Here is a 20,983-nt window from a genome sequence, read left to right on the forward strand (position 1 = left end):
GTCATTTTCAGTATAAAGACAACAGAAGGAGCTATATAGGAATTCTTAAAGTGGATGGATTTCCCCTACACTTTGTGGGACACTGTGTGTTTGTGGTTGATGGGGAGGGAGTGGAGAAAATAAATGAAGGGATGAAACATACTGAATATGCCTACCTTTGTAGCCAGTGTTGTTCAGAAACCAGCAGCATGTAGAAACATTTCTAATTCAGAGGCAAGACCATTTTTCTGCTCCTCATCTTAGTACATGAATGTGATTGAGGCAGGGTGTGCGTGAATGCTTGTTTACCTGCCTTTGTACACATGGGTGTATGCATGGGTGCATGCAATATCCACTTTTGTTCCAGCTCTGCTTGTGACATATTTCTCCACCCACCCTCGGTAGATCTGTCTTCCACTCCACCAACCACAGCAGACACCAAATCATGGGACTTTCAGAAAGAGGAGCTTATGCATAGAGCAGAATTTCTCTGAAGACTTTCCACCTGACTGGAATCAAGTTGGACTGAAAAGCTATGTGGAGAAAGGTGCAATATATATAATAAAATAAATAAATATGTGTTTTCAAACCAACTTGAAAAGAGAATGGAAAGCTTGCACAGTTTGTAAGTTTATACATAGTTGATGCTAATAAAACTGTTGCTCATCTGTGGATTTTGGAATTGGTTTTGCGCCTATGGATCAATAAAGCCATTCTTTCTCTGCTGCAGGCTCATAAGCTCTTATTTACAATAGTCCTACAAAGGTAGGATCACAGGGGATGAGTTTGGCAGGCATTGTCCTAGTCCTGCTTCCATATGTTTGCCAGATGTGTGGAAGGCTAATGATGGAACAACACTACCTTCCAAAAAATAATGACTGCAGAAATTATTTATGGGAAGTGTGTTGGATTTGCAAATTTTGCCCTATAAATATATAGATTATTTCCACAGTATTCTTCCTCTTTCAATTCTGCACATAATGAAACTGGACAGAGGGTTGGGCTCCGCTATTTATTCCTTGTCCTCTCCATGCCCCAAGATATAAAATAAAAGACTTGATGAGGTGGAAGGGTGCTGACAACAATTGGTAGGTGATGTGAGATTTATTCTGTTTTGTTGTGTTTCTTCTTTCATTATCCTCTTAGAGTTCATAAGAATATTAAATATAATTTTTTTTAGAGCTGAAAGCCTAAGGTTGGACACATATATATACATATAAGTAGCTCAATCTTTCCCTTTGTGTGCATTTCTTGCATTAGCAAATAACCAGTATGGTTGTCAGCTTTGCAACTGCATACACAGGATAAAGAAACACGCATTCCATATGAATCCAAGGTTTCCGATTGACAATAAATTCTGAAATGAATTGGATCCTACTACTGTTAAAATATGGATGTCACCAAGGCATATGTTACATTCTTCCCCCTTGGGTATATTCAGACACAGCTGTGAAAACCCAGTGCAAATCAAGACCACAGCATCCCAGTGATTCTGTTTTCTAGAAGCATTTGATCAGCTTAAAAAAAAACACCCAGCTCACTCATTTTGTTTGTTACTGACAAGCTCAGATGAGAAAAGAGTTTATCTCTTTCTATTCCATGCCGATGAGATTTAACAAGTCCAAGATTAGACATTGAGTGGCTTTGCTCCTGCAAATGCAAGTTTCTGCTGAGCGTATTTCATTGCCTGTCCAGTGTTTGCACAGCTTGCAATTTGTGCTCTAAATTGAGCTAAGGCACACTATAAGATTGTATCATGGGGATAAAAGCCTACCTTCAGCTCAGTGATCTTTTCACTTCCTGGATATTTGGAGATACTACTGTTACATGATAGTTGACAGAACAAACAGCTACCCGGCTTTCATTGCTTAGTGTTCTCTCTTCCTTTTAGCACACTCTTAGGACGTTCTTAAACAAATATATGCTCACGAAGATAGGCAAAATTTCATGAGAAGGATACTGTTATTTTAGAAAAACAAAGGTCCAAAAGGATTGATTCTGATAGGCCAATCTCACTGTACGAAAATAATGTCGCACTCAAGATATGTTTAATTCATTTATTCCATATGGCAGCAGCACAAAAATTAAGGCTGCAATCTCTCTCTCTCTCACACACACACACACACACAGACACACAAACACACACACACACACAGAGAGAGAGAGAGAGAGAGAGAGAGAGAGAGAGAGAGAGAGAGAGAGAGAGAGAGAAATTTCACTGAACTACTGAGTAAACATATATTGGATTAAGCTTAAAGATTACGGTATGTATTCGCGAAGGCTTTCACAGCCGGGATCTAATGGTTGTTGTGGGTTTTTCGGGCTCTTTGGCCATGTTCTGAAGGTTGTTCTTCCTAACGTTTCACCAGTCTCAGAGACTGGCGAAACCTTAGGAGGAACAACCTTCAGAACACGGCCAAAGAGCCCGAAAAACCTACAACAACCTTAAAAATTATGCTTGTTTATATTATTTGGCCATAGGTGGCCTGTGATGGAGTGGGGGAGGAAGGGGGATACCCTTCCCTCCACCTGGCATATTAGCTGTGCTTATATCGGGGGGGGGGGGGGGGATAGCCACCATGCCTCTTCTAAAGAAACCAAATAGTCAGGGTAGGCCGTCTTTAATAATCCCAGTCCTTTCACACTTCTGTGAATGATTATATAGAACCAGTGACTGACTGATAAAAAAATTCATTATAATATTAATTACCTTCTCTGTGGTAGTGGTGCACTGTCAGATGCTCTGACAGTGAGGGCATAGGAATGGCCTACTAACAATATGGTTCCTGGTGCAATTGTGATCAGGCCTGTTTGATCATTGATTACAAAATCTCCTTGATCGCCAGCCAGGATTTCGTATATGATCTGCCCATTGGGACCTTCATCAGCATCTATTGCAGTGAGCTGCAAGAGAAAAAACAGAATTTAAAATCTTAATGTTATGTTGTTTTTTGATAGAATGACAGAGACCCAAGTTAAAAAGAGACAGACTAACTGAAATTACCTAAATTAAAACACTACTGAATAAGTGAAATCAGGCATAAAGTTTTCAGTGTTGGATGTGGACATCCTGAAATTACGTTCTACAATGTGAACAACGACAGACAAGTTAAAATAGTTAACATAATATTCTGATTATTGGGTTGCATCTGGTGGTGGTTTTGTCTTAGCCAAAAGTGCTTCAGCTTATTTGAATAAACTCTGGGAGGCAGCGGAAGATGGGGGGGGGGGGGCTGGTGTGCTCTGGTCCATGAGGTCATGAAGAGTCGGACACGACTTAATGACTAAACAACAACTTCTGCTTATATAACTTGAGACCCCTGTGTTTTTACATTTACTTCTTTTATTGCTGGCTGAATAGTTCAGCAAGTTAGAAAGTGTGATTCCTTACTGTGTATCTCAGAAAAGCCAACCTATGTGGCCTTGGGCAATCTGCAAAATTAAAGGATACCCCCAGAAGAAAGGAATAGTAAACTACTTCTTAGTACTCTCCACTTAGAGAACCTTGGAAATTGACTTGATGGCACACAATTACTATGACTTTTATTGGAGACTGTATCAAACCACATTCTTTTCTGAACTTTCTCCTAACCAAAGGGACCCACTTTTTGCAAGTGGAGGGGATGCAGAAATGGATTGTGAGAAAAGCACAAATTGTGCACTCTGCCTTAATATAAGTGTTTTCTGCTAGGATAAAGTCAGCATAGGATGAAATACATCATTATTATTATTGAGTGAAAATGTGTTTCTTAAAGCAGAGATAGGCATGTTCTTTGGGGACTGGGGCCCATTTTACAGGATGGGGACATGCTCAAGAAGATGGGTGGAGCTCAGTAAATGTTTAGATTTTATTATATGTGTATTATGCTGTGATAGATATACAAAGGCTCTCAGAAACAGAAGAAACTGTAACATCCCCAAAAATTTATCAAATATGAATGAGTGAATGCAAGAAATAACTGCTTCATTAAGGATATCCTTCACATACAAGTTATAACATCAAGAAAGCAACCACACTTTCCAAGAAAAAAATCTTCTCCGTTACGAGTATGGATGTAATGATGGACGATGCTTTCCTTGTTTCTGACTTTCGAATAAATCTGCCAGTAAATCTATGGACACTCTATGGAGAACAGACAGACAAGCTGAACAACCCAATGTAAGTCCCCTTGAATTTCCCATGGCAGTGTTTCGGTGAGCAATTAGGTTGGTGAGGAATGCATGCTGTGTGTGTGCGCGTGCACGCGCGCTGCAATCCTAAATCCAATTATTAGGGAAACCCAACCTGTTACTTTCCATGCTGGGTGGGGATGCTATGGCTTATATTCCATATGGAAGGCATCAGGTTAGGGAATGCTGTATTAGAGTTTAAATATATTGGCTATGATCGTGTTCTATTGTACCACTCACTCACTGGTCGGGCAATGATCTACAAGTGGAACAACAGAAGTTGAAATCCTTTTCCTTAGCATAGTAAATTGCACTAGAGTAGACACACTGAATCAGTGGAGATTTATCCTTCATAAGTTCCATTAATTCAAACTGACTTATGTTTATGCAAGGAAAAGCTTCATTAGTGTCCATAGGCACTCTCCAGAAACTTCATTAGTCTGAACAGATTTAGTCAATTAAGATTGAGTAGAATTTCACCAGCACAGCATTACACTGTGGCAACATTAAACAAGATTCTGGTCATTAAATGTAGTCACCTTTACTTCTGTGTAAACAGGAATAGACTGCCTCAGACTACTACTTGAATAGATACATGGAGTTTGGTAACAAAAGCTAAATATTAAACCACTATGTTCATTTTTACACATGAAATTTTCTCAAACTATGTATTTGTTTAAAAATGTCCTGAAAAATTGCTCATAGTTTTTGAGCTCTTAAATAAATGTTACTGTTAATGGTTGGATATAGTCACCTTCTTTAGATCAGCGGTAAAGGGATAGAAGAAAAACAAATAATAGCCTTACACAAAATGTAAGCCCTAACCATTTAATTGCATGTTTGGAACCAGGCCAAGTTTTACTGTGACAATGTGAAAAGGGAATCTGTTAGAATACACAAATAGATAAATTAACAAGGTTAATTAAATTTACAAATGAAGGTACTTGGAGATGCCAAGTTATCTGAATAACATTTTGGGGGTGAACGATGCCTGAGAGGAAGAATTGAAGTCACAGAACTGTCAGAACGTTCTTTGATTCTGAAAATTCAAACTGCAGGTGTCTCTGGCTGATAGGCACTGCAGTTTACATGATTTTGGAAACATCTGAATGTCTATAAGAGGCTAGAAAAAAGATCCATTCTGCTTTCACTGTCTATCTCTTCCAAGCAGTAGCAGTGATTTTGCTCATTAAAAAATGAGCAACGCTCACAACTTGACAATGATAAATATGTTCTGTTATTGCTCAGGCAAAGGTTTGATTAACATTATGCAACCAAGAAGCTGTAAGAAACCTCTACAGCATCCTGTCTTAACAATTCCTTGCTCTTTAGTGGGACGCCAGTTCTGATTTGCTGCCATCATTTTTAACAAGGGTTAGTTCAGCTGGACAGAGCCCTTTTTTACCAGAGTTATTTTCTGCCAATGTGTGAAAAAGCTAATGAGACATACTGACTCCAGTAGTTCCACGTCTGTCATGAAGTACAAAGTTCAGGCAAATTGGTCTGATTCTCAAATGCCCAACATGATTACTTCCTGTTGATCTAAACTGAGACCTGCATTTGCTGTATGCCAGACAGCTCTGCCTTCCCATTACCACACTTGGAATAACTGTTCCAGGCAAACATGTCTGCTTCCCTAATGCCACACACAATTAGCATACATTTGCTTTAGCTACTCAGGTACTGTTACAAAAATTAACACGCAGCAGAACAGCTGACACAATGGATTAATAAGCCATTGAGTTCTACAATAATGAAACTCAGGCAGCTACGATAGATGGGTTCATCATTTGATCCCAGTGAACTTCCTGAGCATCACCAAATAAAAAACGAAATAGCATTTGGAAAAATATAGGGGAAAATGATTTATTTATTGAGCTTATTTAGACAGTCTACTGTGGGCAGCTCACAAAACGCAGAATAAAAACAATTAATATTAAATAACAATTTACAGCATTTACACAAAACAAAGTAGATAAAGATAGAGAAAAAGAGGAAGTTACATAGTGCCCGGAGGGAAGGCCTGTCTATATAACCAGGTCTTGAGTTGGTTTTTGAAAGTGCCCAGCAAGGGGGCCAGATAAATCTCGGGGGGGGGGAGCTTGTTGAAGAGACTGCCAAGAAGGCCCGGCGTCTCGCTTTGTCTTTCCAGGCTCCTCAGTCGCCCCTCCTGGCTAGATTGGGTGAAAGGAATATATCCAGGTGGAAGGAGGCATTTTGCCAAGTATTGAGGTCCTAAACCATTTAGTGTGTTGTATGTGATCATTAGAACTTTGAAATCAACGCAGAATCGAATGGGCAGCCAATACAATGCGGCCAGAGTGGGAGTAATATGTTGATGTTTCTTCACCCCACTAAGAAGTCTGGCTGCTGCATTCTGCACCATTTGGAGTTTCTGCATTAATCTTAAAGGTAGCCCCATGTCGAGCGCATTACAGTGGCCTAATCTCGAGATTATGAGTGCATGGACCAAGGTGGTGAGCGCACCAACGTCAAGAAAGGGACGCAGCCGGGCAATCTGGCAAAGATGGAAATAGGTGGTGCGGACCACTGACGCCACCTGAGTTTCCATGGTGAGCGCCAGGTCCAGATGTATCCCCAAGCTGCGAACCTCACTCTAACCAGTGAGAGTCACTCCCCCGAAAGAGAGGGAGTTTCCCAAACCACTAACGGTGGGTCCACCCACCCTCAGGACTCTGTCTTGTCCAGGTTCAGCCTCAGCCCATTATCCTGCATCCATTGCAGTACAGACTCCAGACAGCGCTGAATGTTTCATGAGAAACCTGTGACCATAACACACATGTGAAGTGGAGGTATGAACACACTGTTATTAACATTATCAAAGTCCTGATATAATTGCCTTTCTATGATTCTTTTCTGGTGTTTACTTATTTCTCTAAATACCTATACTTTCCAAAAATTGAGGCTCCTTGGATAGCTCACAAAACACTGAAAGCCATAAGATAGAAAAAGTAACAATAAAACATAACAAAAAGCATAAAACAAATCAAAACAACCACAAATATCAAATGAAACTAACAGCAGAGGATAACAGTAGTGGAAAGCTCTAAATACCACTTCATGGTTTTTTTAAAAAAATAGAAAAATGAAAGAATCATAGGGAATAAATAAGTACTTACCTGGTTCCTAAAAGACTAAGCATTCAGTAATGAGAGCACCTCCACTGAAAAAGACCTGCCTTAGTAGCTGCCACCTGCCACATCTTACTCGGTGGAGAAAGGCATGAGAAAATGGCCTTAATGTACAGTATGACAACATATTCATGGGAGGAAATATTCCTGACCCCAATCTACTGAGAGTATTAAAAAGCTTACAAAAAGACTGACAGCCTCTAATGCCTCTAGTCAAGAAGCAAGGTCAGAAAAACTCACAAAAAGGAAAGTGAAAGCACGGCCAGAAAGTGCTACATGAGACTACCTCTTTTCTGAAAGTTGTAAACATTCTGCTCTAGCAAAAACAAAACAACAAAACAAAACAACAGAAATCTTGAAAAGTATATGTTTGTGTCTATGAGCAGGGAGGTGATCTACAGATCTGAAATTTGGTAGACTGTAGGAGTTAACTCTCCCTGGAAAAGACCCTAATATTAGGAAAGTGTGAAGGCAGGAGGAGAAGGGGACGACAGAGGACGAGATGGTTGGACAGTGTCATCGAAGCTACCAACATGAATTTGACCCAACTCCGGGAAGCAGTGGAAGACAGCAGGGCCTGGCGTGCTCTGGTCCATGGGGTCACGAAGAGTCGGACATGACTAAACGACTAGACAACAACAACAAGCAGTTAACTATATTGTCTTACATTGTCTGCATTCTGACATGGCTTATATAAGGCTCTGGCTCTACCTTATCCTATATGTGGTCAAACCTTAAGATGGGGAAATGCCATGCGTCATTAAAGTACCAGTTATAAGTCAGCTGGCAGGAGAACCTTTCCACTCAGAAGAAAAGCACAGAATTTTGGAACAGGTCAGAAGAGTTCTGAAGAAACATTAAAAGCTTGCTGAGAAGCACATCTAGTTTTCCTTGGTTGCTCAGAATCTCAGTGAAGTATTCTGAGATAGTTTAATAGTGTAATTTCAATTAGATCTTGTGGTGCTACTTTTAAACATTAGGTTTTGCTGTCAGTCACTTCCATTTCTGATATTATTTTAAAACTTTGAATTAAATCAACATATCCTTTCTAATTGGCATGTTTTCATAAGAGTACAGAGAGTACTTGACAGGATATAAAGATCTTGAAAGAAAGAAAAGTGTGTGGGATAAGTGGATCTTGTGTGCTGAGAATATGGATATAGGGGGAACTGAATGAAAAAGTGAATTTCAGATAGGTTCAAAGGGGAACGGACTCCCCATATGATTTAGCAGCCTTTATGTGATGGTGCCCACTACACTGTTTTCAAATTTCTAATGTGTCTAGAAGATCAACAAAACTGAAGACCAAGTGGTGAACAGGACTAAAGCCTCTAACAAGTTATCCGTCTGAAGCATTCAGAAGTTCAACCTAGGATTTTAAGATTTGGTTTTATCTTAATGCAGTCTGACTGGCTGTTTAACTTCATTTTAAAAGGGAATGGGAGGCTAAGAGGAGGTAAGGAGGTAGAAATGACAGAAGACTTCTGGCAGAAAATCAGGTACATCCAAGGGTGCATGACGCAGCAGGGAAGAACATATAATACAGGAAAGAAGAGATGAGTGATGTGGCTAGACTACAGGATTTGTTCTTAATATACTATCTTCCAGAAAGATGAATCCATTTTAATTCCTTTTCTTGGCAGAGGTCATGCACAGTGGATGGTTAAAGGAAAAATAATCTTCTTAGTATCCTGAACAGTTTCACTGTTAGGAAGATGCATAAAAGAAGACTGAACTTCACTGTAAGGCTCAAAATAGAGGTTTCTGTTAAGATAACAAGGGGAGAGGGAAAGACCCAGCACTCAATTTTCTGTAACCCATCAATCAATGAGGGAACCAAGTCCCATCTCCTTCTCCCTTCTGCTTCCCTCTTGATTATGTTCACTCGATTTTCCATTGTGCAGGAAAAACAGCTAAGACAAACTCTGGTCTGGAAATCCCACTGTGCCATGCCTTTCACTGCACAATGCAGAGGTCAGGGAGGGTGGATTTAGGGACAGTGACTCTGTGAAATGCCCAGGCAACTGGCTGCAGGGGATACTGTGTTATGAGTTCTCCACTCAGCAAAATAAACAATATAAACAGTTCACTTGCACTCATAAAGCTCACAGCTGATTTAAGTGTGCAGCAGGAGAAGGAGAAAGGAAATGAATGGCATAGGTATCCTGTCAACCAACAGCATATGTGTGGTGGGAAAAAGCATGAATAATCTGATTGAGGGCCTAAACCAAATTATTAGTCCCAGCTAACATAGCCCAATTCACTCAATGGCAGTCACTGAATGCTGATTTACCAAGTTACCATTGATTCATTGTAAACTGTCAATTGGAATTAGTCCCATGTGAGCAAAATATATCATCTTGGGAGTCAAGTATAAAATAATGAATGCAGATTATGCACCATAGATTTGAAATAGATTTAATGGAATAAAACCAGTGCTGGGGGGAGGAACATTCTTTAAGCATATAGCACCTGGGAATCACCTAGTCTATAGCCCTTAGACTCCAAGATGGGCTAAGGGCTTACTACCTTTCTATTTCCTCCACTGGGAGCACATCAATGGGTAGATGTAGTTTACCAGCATTCTGAGTTTACAGACACCACTTCATCCAGATTAAAGCAACATTAAGTGCACTGCCATAAAGTCCCCAAAGTGCTGCCATCAGCCCCTCGCGGTACAATCCAAACTTTACATTTGATTCCTAAGGTTTTATCACATAAAGCTTTAGGCTCATGTGGCTTGGCAGATTATAACACTGTTACTGATAATGTATTAAAACAGGAACTGCCAGTTTTGCAAGAAAACTAAATGTTACACAAATTAAATGTTTTATTATCTTGGTAATGCAATACAATTAGCAAATAGAAGGGGGCTTTCATCCTGAATTATTTTCTCACTGCACAGATACACTGAGGTCAGTGCTCTTTTTCTAACCTATTTCTTTTGATTGTGCTATCTAGTTTCAGAAGCTAATCATGAGTGACCTGGAACATTTTCCTTTTGAAGTTATCATAGCTGATTATCATCTCAAAGGAGACAAGTGTCCTTGTAAGATTCTAAAGCTATTAGGAGGCAAAGTAGCAGAAAAGGACTGCAGATTTTTCAATAATGGGTTTCTGCATGCAGATAATTATACCTGAGATACAAACCCCTCCCCAATTACAACTCTGCAAAGTTCCTTATTTAGGATACGTGCAATCCAATTATATATACAGTTACTTGGAGATAAGTAACTTTGCATTCAGTGGAACTCACTCCATGTATGTGTGTTTACACTTGTACCCAGCACTTCTGAAGCTTACAATTATATATTTTAGTATATGGTTTTATAAAAAATGTACACTCTTTCGACATTCTCTTTCAACTCTCCTTCAACTCCTAAGCTAGCACTTCAAAACAACAATTAATTCCATCTGAAGACATTAGTATTTGAACACTAGATTAAAGACTTGAGATGAGAGATTCTGCCAAGTAGGTTACAAAGTTACATGCCATTTGTCCTTGCAGAACATTGTAATTTGGGACAAAAGGAGATCTGCCAAAATAAGTGCATTTTTGTATCGAAACAAGTTCACAGCCATCATAATGGATTTATTTATCAGCTAACTCAATTACTTTCAAGATAAATCATGGTTTTTTTTAAAAAAATATTCTACAATGGGTATTCAATGAATTTTGTGAAATTTGAATGAACACTTTGAGATGTTTAATATCCTGGTCTGTCTGGTACCACTAAAAACCACTGGAGGCATGAAAACAAGAGTTTTCCACTGTGCTTCTAACAGCGAAGACTACAGCCATCATTCTTTGCATTAAGCATTGCTCAGATCACAGATCACTCAGATCATATCTCCCTATGGATTAAATCACTGGGTGCTTTAATGATTTCCACATCACAAAGCTTAGGTCACGTTTATGGTGGTTGTGTTCCCATCTCCAACCAATCCTCTATAGCAGCTCTGTAGATGTGAACTAGAAGTAATCTCATACTTTTCCTGTCACTTGTTCCTAGTTAACACCAACTCCAAGGACAACCAGTTGTTGCAGGCTGTCCAGATGTAGAGAAGAAGTGCATATTTTTTTAAAACATAAAATTGTACCAGGGGGGAATAGTAAAAAAAAAAAAGTTCACAATATTAGGATGACATTTGTTTATGTTTTTAGAAACAGGTGAGAGTGAGGTGGGGCAGTGCAGTGGTTAAAAAAAGTGATGTGATGGAAGAATCAGGTCTGACTTTTAGTTAAGCTGTGTTCAAACTGTACCCTTAGGAATATCATGACTTCACAGCCTTCACTCCCATCTACACTTGGCTATTAAAGACATTTACTGTAAAGGGCAGTAGATATTTATTGAGATAATAACAAAAACTATTACAGTTACACTTTTAACTTCAGAAAGGTCAGATCAAAGCCAAATGATAAAAATCAGACCAACTCCTATTCAGCACCAGCTATGAACACAGACCTTTCCATTACACTGCTGTTGGTGTTGACAGTATAGTTCTGTTGCCATTTGTATGAAAGACTTCACTTTACACCCAGACTCACAAATAAATCCTCTTGTTCAGTATTGTATTTCTTTGCCACTTTTGCAGCAAAACAGTATTTGACCAGCACTTAAGATCTCTTGACAACGGATCAGCTCATGAGAGTGCAAATTATTTCTGGTAAAGAGGTCCTCCACTTGATCAGCCACATGCCATTTCTCTCTCTCTTCTGTTTAATAGAAGGCTATTGAGAAGATGCAGTGGCATCTTCTCTCACCTCGAATATGCTCCCAGTACTCCAAAAGTCTGCCACTAATAATAAAAAAATAAGATGCCAGCTTTCCAAAGGATCTGTGTCCAGACTGGTAAATATTTTTGTCTCTTCTTTTTTGAGTGATTCGATATACTTAAGCACAATAAAAAAAAACCCAGCATGACTTATGAATATAATGTAAAATCATCAGAGGGAGTCAAAATGATCTCACTTAAAAAGAAGAAAACAATTTCTTAGAAACAAAAGCAAGAAGCACATAGTGATCAGATTGTCATTAACAATAATAATGATAATCATCATGTGCTGTCAAGTCAATTCTCTGAAATAAAAAGGGGAAAAAGATTGCAGTCTAAACCCTATCTCTTGTACTGTTCTCAGTAGCACTTATGGTGGCCCTTCTCAGAGTTTTTTGGGTATGAAGACAATGACATTGATATAAGCAGGGAGTAGAACTGTTAATTTCAGATACTTACAAAAATCAGAACATCCAAATACAAGACAACAAAATTGCCAGTCTGGATTTACGTATTTATAGAAATGTATGATTGAATAAGCAGTGACAAAAAGATCTATCACTTGTGGGGGAAAAGCTGCTATGGAACTACTACATATTTCTGAGGAGAGCAGCATTAAGCTATATACAACACTCAAATCTCAACATGAAATGTAACAGTGCAAAATACTATTGTAAATCCTTTTTTTGCCCTAAGTGAAATTTACTACAGACCCTTGCAATTTGTTACTTATTAATTTTTCTCCCTAAGGAGGCCAGCAACAATGTCAGAAACAAAAGCAAGAAAACAATTTACTCTCACAACATATTTCACCTGACTTGTTCAAAATATTCCTTCTCATTTTCCATTCTAACACATTATTTGTACTGTGTCCTACTGTATAAAACATGACAAGAATATATTATAAAATACTACAGTATTCATAATAACCAAGTTTGAAGTTGCTGCTGTAAAATACTTAAAACTGTCAAAGAAATGCTAGACGTTAGACTAGAGAGAAATGTCTGACTTTCATAGTACAGGAACGGCTGTCATGACGAAAATTAAAGAGCGTCTGGATTTCTGTCTACGGTAATGCCCAAATTATATGAATAACTTTGAGAAGTGGAACACTTCATGATCATTTCCCACCTCTCAGATATAACTACATGTATCTGAATTCCTTAACTGGAATCCAAATATGGGGGTATGAAAACAGTGAACATAAAGGAGGAGGGAGGTTTGTGTTCCACCTCAAAATGCCCTATAATGCCTCCTAAATTCATATAATTTACAGGGGCAGGGAGATTCAGAACTAGAGATGGGGGTATTCATATTCATATACGAATATCCCTTGCACAGCTGGCATTAAAGAGGGTCCAGCCCCACACCTGCGATCCGCTCGCTACTCCTGGCAGGAAGTGGGGGGTCAAAGAGTGGTGAGTGGATCGCACACTGGGGAGCCATTGGTAGAATTGCGCTGTCTGCACTGGATCAGTGAATGGACCGTCCAGCCCCATGTGGATGGACCCTCGTTAATGTCCCTTGTGCAGGGATTGTATACACATATGAATACTCCCATCTCTATTCAGAACTGTTGAAGAAGTGTAAACAGAATCTGCTTCTGGCCACAAGTGCCACCTTTATTCCTGGCTCTCACTTTTATTTTATTGTGCCAAATACAGAAAGTGGAAATTGTACTGGAACGTTAAATATATCGGCCTGAATTTTGTCGGTAATTTACACATGTGTAAGTTACATTATATCACTGACTGCAGTGAATTTCCACTAACACAGTGCTGACTGCATTATTGAGTGTGTGCCTGTTGTGCAATCAGGGAAATGCCTTGCAATGTGGTTGGCACCTGCTTTGTTAGAGACAATTCACCACGGTGGGTTGTGCAATTTAATGTACACATGCCTAAATCACCAATAGGATTCTGGCTATTATTTATGTCTACTGAATCCTCTTCAGTGCCACTTTCCTGTTAGATCCACCAGCAATTTAGTGCTGGCTTTTTCCATTCAACATGCCATAGCAACCCTCTCCCCACCACCCGTTTGTTATTCCTATGTGCATGTTCAACAGAGAACCAAAGTCAGGATTTGGGGCAGGTGTTTTTCTATATTTGCATTTGCCACTTAAGCGCATGCTGAAACCATCGCAGGCATAAATCTAAAAATGTTTTGTGTCAAATGGCCTTTTGCTTATAATCAATGAAAATGCCCCCAAAATACTATATTATGGTAGAAGAGTCATGTAACACTTTGCACCTCATCAATTATCTTTGCTGCCAACGATGTGGATCTGGGGCCAATGTCAGCTCTTTGCTATGACTTGTCCATACTGCTGAGTGCTTATATGTTACCTGCCAATTAGTGAAAAGGAAAAAAGGAAGGTAATACTAATAAGTGCAAAAAACAAACAGAACAGAACAGAAGGAAAGGAAAGGAAAGCATATGCTTCGTTGGAGATAACTTGAAAAGCAATTATTATGGCCTAATAAACTAAATTGTTTTGTTTGCATGGGTTTTCAACAGGTGGGTTGTAGTAAAGTAATACTTGCAATAAGCCATTTCCTAGCAGTGCTGCAAGATGAGGATTTTATTTTGCAACATGTAAGTGTCTAATTAACAAAATTTTACAGGGATGTGGATGACACAATCCTCCATTTGGAGCCCTCCTGTGTTTTCTTATTGCTTCTTTTATATATATGTATTCACAAATTTCATTCTTTACTTGAGTCGGCTTGTTATGAGTGCAATATCAGCTATGGGGACTCTCCTTCGCTTCCTTGTAATATCTAGCTTAATACAAAATAGGACACGGCATTCACAGCTACGTGTTCCTCCTTGCTCCAGTCTGAATGGACAGAACATTTTAGTAGAAAAAACTGTAACACTCTGCTCCTTGCCAGGAATTGTGTACGTTCACAAAGTAAGCAACTCTCTCAATGTGGGATGACTGCTGCTTTCTTTAAGAATCTGAAGCACTGGATGGGTTGTTCCTCAAACCATCACCCAGTTCCTCTGTGCTTCCTATCTACAAGTGCTTTTTTTTCTTTTTTCTTTTCTTTCACCTGCCTTATCTATCCTTCTCTTGCTATTTCATTCTCTTTAACCAGAAGGAGGATTTTAGTGAGGATTCTTTCCATGCCCACAATTTCCACTGATCTGTGACTTACTTCCTCCCTCCCTCCCTCTCTAGTGACTTCTTTCTTATTGTCCCCCCCCCACCTCCTTCGTTTTCTTGAGAGGAGTTAAAATCTGGGTGCTTTAAGGATTTCCCTTCAACTACTGTTAGAATAATAACATCTTATTTGTCACCACTCAGAAACTGGAACCAGAAATAAGAGAAAGACTGAAGGAGTAATTGTTCTTGGTTGTGATATCTACCAGCATAAAAAGGATTTCTATTGATAGAGTTGCAGGGTATTGTTGTTCAATGAGAATTCAAGTATACTGAGAGTTAGTAGTAAGGTTAGAGTTGAGGGAAAGGTATAATATACATGTCCGGTATTTCTGAAGCTTCCTACAAAATCTAAAGCTCCTTCTAAGCTACTGACAACAAAAGTACAATGTATTGATGACAATGTTCTTGTTGTCGGGTTTCACACACACACACACAAAACCAACATGGGACATTTTTGTCCAAATCCATTATACTGACTTGGGCAAAGAAGTATCTGAATAGCAAAATTCAACACTGTGAAAAGCTTTCCTCTTCTTATATACAATCAGAGCTTGTCATCATTTTTTTGTATACTTTTTGGCCTAATTGCTTTTAGCCTGTATATGTGCACTAACAGTAATAACTATACAACTGTAGGCAAATGTCTGAAACAGAGCAAGATTTTTCAGAATTCTTCTGGTGACAGCTCTGCAGAATGCCTACATTGTAGGATAAGTTCTGCATGATTCTGCAATAAAATATGTCCGCAGGGGACAAAAAAAAAATCCAGTCCTAGTATTTGAGGATTAAGTAACATAAGAATTACCTGAGCACATAATGAAATGGGGGGAGACAGCCATCGAGATACTTGGCCCTTAAATATTCACTAATTTTTGTACTGCATGACTTTCTCAAGTTGCAGAGGATAAAGAGAAAAGTATAGCTTGTGTTGGAAAGAATCAACGAAACACAAGTTTTGTTGGCACACATATCAGCCACCCAGGCTACTTATCTCCCCATCCATTGCTCTGCTTTTCAGGGGATAAACAACCTAATGCAATTCAAATATTAGTATCCTAAAGATGTGTTTCATTTGGCCAGATCATTTTTATTTGAATACATTCTGTTACAGTTTTTACTGAAAATGAACAAACAGCTATAATGAACCATTTGATTACCTTGATAACACTTTCTCCAGGCCTCATGTCTGTGTAAATCTTGACATTATATGAAATGTTGGAGAAAGTTGGAGAGTTATCATTTGCATCAATCACAACAATATTGACTGTGACTGGCAGGCTTTCTTGTACTCCATCAGAAGCTGTCATCTTCAAAATAAAAAAGATAACATGAATAAATTGTTAAATAAATAAATTGAATCTAGTGAACACAATAATTCGAACAAGATCAAAGGGTTTTCAATTTTTTCTTTCTTATATATTGTTCTCTTGCTCGCTCATATGCAGACAGGAAAAAAAAACGAAAGGAATTTAGCTACTTTAGAAAAGTTAGAAACCAGAAGAGTGGCTAAGCTCCATGAAAGTCAAAACATATTAGGGATTGTGAGTCTCTGTTTATTAAAGAGCTACTGTACTTCTCAAAAAAAGGTACCAGTCCCCTAATCCCTTGTGGCTCCCATAGAGTTTAGCCATTCCCACCCATTTCTTTCATTTTGAGGCAAATGGTGGCTCCATATTCTGATATGCAAGTCTGAGTACTGAAACTATACTGAGGATGTTGATTCTTTGCCTACAGCTATCATAATTCTGGCTGTGGGAATTCCTAATGACTCCTAACGCATTCTGGGAGGTGTAGTAAAAAATATGAAAGTTCCATGCCTAGAAAACAATCACTAATGGACTTTCTTTCAAAGTACATCTGAGAAAACCAAAAAGGAAATCTTTCATTACAGAACTATCTTTTTTGCTTCTTTGTACCTCTTCAAATAACATGGGTCGAATCCAAACTAAATTAACTGCATTTAGCTGTCATTTAAATACAGCAGTAACTCTATTTAAATCCCACAGATTTTACTGCAAACATGGGTACCATGGCATTACCTTCCTAAGAGAGCAAGGAGTGGCTGCAGTTCACGGTAGCATCTGCTAAGGCATTGACAGGCAGTACAGTTAAGACTTCACTAGAAGCAAAGTTCTCTGAAGTGGCAGAACTCATTTGATAGTTCTAACATATGCCTGCCTCACTCAACATTTTTTTTCAAATTAGCTTGCTTTTGTTTTATGATTAGTCATCAGAAGGTAAACACAGTCTTCATTTCAAAGTCTAATTGTGCTTTAAAAGAACCATGAAACTGGAGGGGAAATGATGAAATAGCAGGATATATGCATTTCCCCTAATGTGTGATTTTGACCCTCAGCTATAAATCTGGTTTGTCTTGTGTTATGTAATATGTAATCAGTGAACTAAAGAGAAAGCAGGAAAAAAACCCAGAAAATCCTGACCACTAACTTAACTAACATACGTGTCAGATATTCGACATTATTACATGCAAGCCAGTAGCCTCTCAAACAATAGCAGATGGTGTTCATTTGATTAGACCAATTAATTTCCATACAGGAGAAAAAAAGATGAAAGGGTATATAATATGTAGAAGATGTGAAGTTTGACAATCACCTGAACTCTTTCCACAAGAAGATGTCTCCTGAGGGGAGACAAGATCTCAGAAGTACAGTGGACCCTCTACTTAAGGAATTAATCCGTATTGGAATGGTGGCTGCAAGTCGAAAAGTCTGTAAGTCGAATCTCTATTGACCTACAATGCACTGAAAACCGATTAATCCCATAACCAGTGGTTTTTATTCTATTTTTATTCCATTTTGGTTTTTTTCTGGTCTGTTAGTCGATTCTCTGGCTGCAAGTCGAATCTAAATTTTGCAGCCAGAGAAGTCTGTAACTCGAAAAGTCTGTAAGTCGAGCCGTCTGTAAGTCGAGGGTCCACTGTACTTTTGAATCTTAACTCTTAGCAAGAAGGACAATAAAAACCACAAATGGTACAGAGAACATGCCTTATGAGGAAAGGCTGAAGTATCTGAGAATGTTTATCATGGACAAGATAAAAGGGACACTATAACTTTCTTCAAAGGATTGTCACACAGAAGAGAGCAAAGTTACCATCTTAACTAGCCAGCATGGCTGTGAGCAGCTGAGGCTGTAATGAATCCAAACCACCTCTCATCCTAAAGATGTTGGCAATTACTTAGGACTATCCTCACCCTGGCGTAATTTTGTGCTGGCGTAGTGATTGTGAGTCTGAGCTAAGAGGGGCTTGCAACTAGTGTCAAATTAACAAACAATTATAACACTCCTTTCCCTTCTCCATCCCTTCTTTCGGTTTCTACCAGCTGATCTCAGTCAGCACAGCAGCTGTGCTGGTAAATTCAGTCATGCCAGCAGATCTGGAACGAGCTATCACAAGGGGGTTGTGCTGATACATGGGCAGCTGTGCCAGCAGAAGGTCAGTTGTGCTGGCACATGAGGGTTCTGCTCTTTCCAAACCCACTACAGCTGGTACATCTTTCAGCTTGGATTTTACTGTTAATCTCTGGTTTCCAGAGGGCAAAACTAGATGTAGTAGTTTATAGGACAGCAGCCTGGACTGAGGCGCTTGGCTAAATTCTTGAAATAGTAATATTATTTTGATACGAAAACCAATTAACAGAGATTGCCACCATGAGATTACAATTAAATTATCAGTGGTTTTACCAATGCCACTCTCACTGCAGTGAGTTTCCATGACTAAGCAAGGATATGAAGCCAGGTTTCCTGAGTCCTAGTCCATCATTCTGTCTACTACAGTATACCATATTGGATATCTCTAGATAGGTTAGTAACATAATGTAAATTTAAATATCAATTTAAAATTAATGTATAACACCCATTTTCAATGTAAACATAGTTTAATTAGAATTTTTTAAAGCTTATTAACAATTAATTCAATGTGTGACCATTTCCCAGTAACTTTTTGATTTTTCCCAATGATCTAAGGGTGCCTGTATTATCACCAGCTAGAAGTCTTGAAGCAGATGGTGAATAGCCATCTAATGAGGAAATTCTCTAGCCTGGAAGAGGCTGGCAGGGCCTCTTCCAAATCTGATTCTGTAAAACAGCTTTCTTCAAATATTTGCTGATCCCAAATCTAAAATTTAAATATATTTAACCTTCCAACAAAGCATTGCTTACCGAGAAGATGTATAACTGTTGGAGCTCCCTGTCAACTGGCTGAAGTAATGTGAGGTAGCGGATTATGCCAGTCTGAGTCACACTGAAAAATGTATTGTAGTCATTTAGAAAAAGATGGAGCAGGGGGTCCTTTGTCTTTAAAGAGAAGCAAAGAGCAAAATTATTACATTCACAAAGGTAACAGTAACAACACACACATAAGTTGTCTTAATGATAGTACTAAAGATCTGGACTGACAATGAAATTGGAGGGAAAATGTAATAAACCTAAATTGATGGAATTAGTATGTCAGCTTGATTTGGAGGGAGATACTGAGGAGGCAGGCTTGATTGCCACTTCATCATTTCCCCTTTAAACAAAAATGCTTCAGGAAAAAAAACATTTTTCTCCAAAATAATTTATAATTGTCTTTTGGCAATTAGCAGCAAACTTTAAAAGCAATAAAAGGGCAAAGGCTCCAGCCACCTGCCACATGAACAAAAAAAAAGCCCATGGCAAAAGAATTATATTGTTTGCTGATAACATGTTTGCTACAAAGACACTTATTACAATATGGGTTTTAATGCACCAATGGAAAGATGATAATGGGTTATTCAAAGCATCTGCTGCCAGTGAAGGTCTTGAAGAAGCTGCCAGGCTGCTCAATGCAAAAGGGATGCACAAAAGCTCTGATATGTTGGCAACTGATGTGGGGCTTTTGCTTGTGCTCTATGAAACAAAGGAGTGAGGCATCTCCTTTTGTGCCACAAAGAAAGCCATTCGCCAAGATGCGAAGAGAAGGATCTTTTGTGTTCTTTATCAAAAGAAAATAACCCTTTTCACCTGGAGAAAGAGCATTACCTTGGGATTCCCCCCCCCTCAAATGATCTCTCTGTCAAAGCATACTCCACATTTTAATTCAAACTATTTTCTTAAATACAAACAGTTGCCATAGAACTAAAAGTGCTGGGAAGACTCGTAAGCAAGCAAACTCCCCAAATCATAATATACTCTGAAATTAAACTTTTCAGTACCACAGTCAAAGGTAATAGAAAAAAAATCACTAAGCAGATGAGGACAAATCAAGTAGTGGTGGTGTGTGGGTCTCTTCACAACCGCAAAACGTAAACTCTGCTGAACTACTTTTTCTGCAAGGCCACTGCAAAACGTTCTGTGACAACTGAAAGCCAGAATGCTCCTGGGCAGCAAACCTACTGCCATAGAGCAATAATTAATCATCATCATCATCATCATCCCACAACTGTCAGACAGAAAACTTTACCATCAGGACTTCCCCTTTCCAAAAGTATTAATATGTTTTTCTGCCTCTGCAGGTAATTACATTTATTTTCTAAGCAATTTCCACCCACATGTACTATAATTTTTTTTTTCAGACAGTGGTTCATGTAATACCTTTTCTTTTCACTCATTAGAAATGTGAGGACAGAAATACTTCAAAACAAAGCACCTGCAGTCATGCATGCTCCAGCAGGCATAAGAATACCACTGCAACACTTTTGAATGGAAACAGCAAACGAGAGAAAGCGTTAAAGCTAATTTTTTTTGCAAATGATGT

The 20,983-nt window shown here is 38.8% G+C and overlaps 1 protein-coding gene across 8 annotated transcripts in view; it reads right to left on the bottom strand.

The window, feature by feature from the left end:
* The window catches only part of PCDH15 (protocadherin related 15), a 979,840-nt gene that overhangs the window by 231,426 nt on the left and 727,431 nt on the right, over positions 1-20,983 (bottom strand). For all 8 annotated transcript variants that reach the window (XM_072995260.2, XM_072995261.2, XM_072995259.2 and 5 more), the window contains 3 exons: positions 19,429-19,563; positions 16,407-16,556; positions 2,690-2,883 (listed from right to left, as the gene is read on the bottom strand). In XM_072995260.2, the coding sequence (XP_072851361.2) occupies positions 2,690-2,883; positions 16,407-16,556; positions 19,429-19,563 (479 nt within the window). The remainder of the gene's footprint in view (positions 1-2,689; positions 2,884-16,406; positions 16,557-19,428; positions 19,564-20,983) is intronic.

Source organism: Pogona vitticeps, chromosome 3 (genome assembly GCF_051106095.1).
Source record: "Pogona vitticeps strain Pit_001003342236 chromosome 3, PviZW2.1, whole genome shotgun sequence".
NCBI classification, from domain to species: Eukaryota; Metazoa; Chordata; class Lepidosauria; order Squamata; family Agamidae; genus Pogona; species Pogona vitticeps.